General features: G+C 43.7%; 1 protein-coding gene and 1 non-coding gene across 2 annotated transcripts; one reads left to right on the top strand and one right to left on the bottom strand.

Annotated features, from left to right (window-relative positions):
- The first annotated feature begins 900 nt into the window (after positions 1 to 900).
- On the top strand, positions 901 to 970 carry EI90DRAFT_t292. The gene has a single exon. It is a non-coding gene; the product is annotated as a tRNA-OTHER (tRNA).
- Positions 963 to 1,972, bottom strand: EI90DRAFT_3022832 (uncharacterized protein; the record flags this gene model as incomplete). The annotated part of the gene is made up of 6 exons (XM_039057820.1): positions 963 to 977; positions 1,006 to 1,155; positions 1,221 to 1,308; positions 1,367 to 1,436; positions 1,634 to 1,761; positions 1,890 to 1,972. 6 exons carry the CDS (start codon positions 1,970 to 1,972, stop codon positions 963 to 965), a joined length of 534 nt encoding a protein of 177 aa, XP_038908164.1.
- Positions 1,973 to 3,309: the final 1,337 nt, after the last annotated feature.

Raw genomic sequence — 3,309 nt, 5'->3', positions numbered from 1 at the left:
CGGATGTAGATGGGAGGCAGAGTGGGAGAGAGTTGAAGAAGGAGGTAGTCCTAGGGCTGTTGGCATCGACTGGAGGCAACAGAGAGAGATTGGGAGGGCTGGTGGAGGTCATAGGAGTTGAGTAGGGATAGGGCAGAGGGAGGTGGAAGATCTGGGATATGACAAGTATAGTGTTTGATCCAAATGTTAAGCAGTGTCTTGTTGTGTTAGTCTTGTGGTAGGAGACATTCATGGGGAATCCTCCTGCTTTTTTTTCATTTCATTTTTAAATGCTCTAGGAGCTCCCAGAAGCTTCTCACCCTATGCACTTTGAAGCATTTAAATGGTATTTACTGGATATGTTTGTGCACAAAGCAATGCTCCATGCCCTCCTGGAAGTGCTCTGGAGTACCTGGCCAACTCTGGAGGAAATGCAGAAGTGTGAGCTGTTCCTGGACCAGCCAATCTCCTGATTCTCCTGGTGCTCTCCATACTCTGGAGCACTCAAGAGCATAACAGTTTTTTGCTGATGCAATGAATCTATATATATGGTCCTATTCAATTTTCAGACTTTCCCATCAATTCAGTTCTCATTATTTCTTGGGTCTCCAAAAATATTTTCCATTTTTCTCCATCATTTCTTCCTCAATTTTGCAAATAATTATATGTCCTGAAAGCACTCCAAAGGCACTATAGTTCCTGATTTTTTTTAAAAACTTTTTAGAGACCAAAATTTCCTCCCACTGCTCCTGGCACATTGCATACTCCTCACCACTCCCAGCTGCTCCTGAACCCCCTCCCAGGAGAACACTATTTGCTCCAGGAGTGCCCAATCTGCTCTTTTGTCTCCCACATGCTCCAGCCACTCTTGATGCTCCAGAACATAACAGAGTTTTGCTGATATGGTGGTTGGTGAGACCAGGGATAGTAGCTCAATGGGTTATAGCACTGTTGCACCAGAGGGATGCAGGTTCAATTCCCAACTATTCCAACATTTTCTGTGGGAAAATGTTCAATGGTCCTTACACTCTGCTTGACAGAGGCCTTTGGCCCAAGACTGGCAACACCATGTACTGTGACAGATGCTGCATTAGAGGGGCTGGGCTGATCATGATTGCTGGCTGTGACTTGTTTGTGATGATCTTGAATTGGGCTAGAAGAGAAATTGTATGGTGCCTGCACAAAAATAAATCATGAATATCATTACAATGATAAAGTGGCTGCTGTCAGGGCAACCACACCTGGCCATACAACCCCAGAACCACCTTCCCTGACCTCCCCCCACTCCCCCACTCCCCTGATCCTCCCATCTTTACACACCTTTCACAACTACAGCCCACATGCAAACCCACGGGAAAAATCATGTGGGTCAAGGTGAGCAACTCACCTTAACCCATGTGACACCTTTTCCGCATCACAGGAACATGCTTGGCTCCTACCCTTAGTCACGTTATGAACTGTACAGTACATTTCCCTTTTATAGTAGCCAAGCAGGGAATAGGGAAACTTACCCTTCTTCTCAACTCAATCCCTGCTTAGTGAGTTTGAGGAGCTTGGGGTAGGATCCAGCACCTGGCTGCCTGGGACACCGCAAGTGTCCAGTTCTGAGGTAGGGCCGCCCCTGGACAGAGGCCGGGCCCTGACAGCTGCTCACTTGTTTTACACCTTGAGATTTGGCTGGCATTGGTGAACTTCCATGAGACTGGGCTATGTGAGAGAGGAGCAATGAGCTGCTTGTACATGCACCACCCAATAGGGGGTTTCACAGTTGACTGAAGTGAGCTAAACTGGATCTAAAGTGGCACATGGGTGGCAAAACTGGACCTTAACTGGATCTAAACTGGCCACTTTGACTTGGGGCTCAAGAGCCCCAAGTCAACTTTCTTAACTGGATCTAAACTCGGACTTACCACTGGTAAGTCCATGAGCCCCGAGGGTGACCTGTCTTTTCACATTGTTGTCTCCACCACTGTCTCTGCTGTGTCACCAACATGCTGTTGAACTCCCATGAAAACTATCATAGTGTAGGCCACTAGGGGCTTAGGGTATGTGCCCATAGTTTAATATCTCTTCTTTTTATCCAACTCCCATGTTGCTGACACTTTGACCTCAGGGCGGTGTACAGATTTTGCATTCATACCACATCCACACCACATCCACACCACATTCATGCCACATTCATACTGCATTTATGCTCACTCTCCTTTGGTTCTCCAACATGAGACTGAACTCCACTCATTTTCCCATTTCTGTAACCATCACACATTGTGTTCATATATGTAGCTGCACAATTGTAGTTGAATGTTATTGATTCTCCAACATGGGACTGAGCCGCTGTAGGAGAAATAATATTCAAAGAATAAAACAATGATCTATCAGAATAGTCAACAACCAGGTGACAAGTTCAGATGTTTAACAGATCTCATGATCTTTATGAGACTGGACAGACATTAGAAGATCATTATAAATTATCCACACCCATGTAGCATGAGATTTAATCTACTACAAGCATGCCTAGAACCTGGCATAGGTGTAATATTCAAAGAATATATCCCTACAACAAGAAAATAGCACATAGACAGCAGAATAAGAAGGAACATTGGGAAAGAAATGTGAATATCTCGGGAACCAGTAAACTTTTGACTGTAATCTTTTTACCATCTGAAAGGACTATTTCTAAACTTTATCCATGGTTTTCCTTCATTTTAAAAGCTTCACAACTGACGGAGATATCGCTCAAACGGCGAAACACCTTATAGTTCATATATATTTATTTGCTAATTCTTATAAAAAGTAATGTGACTCAAGGGAGATATATTGGCGCCCGGAAGTCTGGCGGACCGAATACCATATGACAGAGTGTTTCCCGGCGCAGGCGGACAGTTTTTGATCGCATCAGAAGAGGAGAAAATGCTAAAAAACCGGATCTTGTATATTTTCCCATAATTCATCAAAACTTTTTGATTTTAAGCTCAAATAAATCGGAACAAAGGAATGATTGATGATCTGGATCTCGGATCATAAGCATAAAGTGATTTAGAAGTCCGCGGATCAGTTAATTAATTGGGAAAGCTCTAGAACATTAGTAATGATGCAGCTTCACAAAAAGGGGTGAATTAGAGAACAGTCTAGAAAGGTCCTTTATAGCTGAGTCATTTCTAAAGGTAACTGTTCGTAATTAAGGCGGTGTAGAGCATAGCTTTAACGCTACAAGACCCCGCTAAGATCGGCCCAAAAGACAAAGAACTGAATTACTTATTGCTGAGTCATGTCCTAAGTCCATTATTAAGCTTACACAGCCCAAGCCCCTATATCATTCTAGAACTATCT

This window comes from Cantharellus anzutake, assembly GCF_015039405.1.
Source record: "Cantharellus anzutake strain C23 chromosome Unknown EI90scaffold_177, whole genome shotgun sequence".
Taxonomy (NCBI): domain Eukaryota; kingdom Fungi; phylum Basidiomycota; class Agaricomycetes; order Cantharellales; family Hydnaceae; genus Cantharellus; species Cantharellus anzutake.
This window is presented reverse-complemented; position numbering and strand designations above follow the sequence as displayed.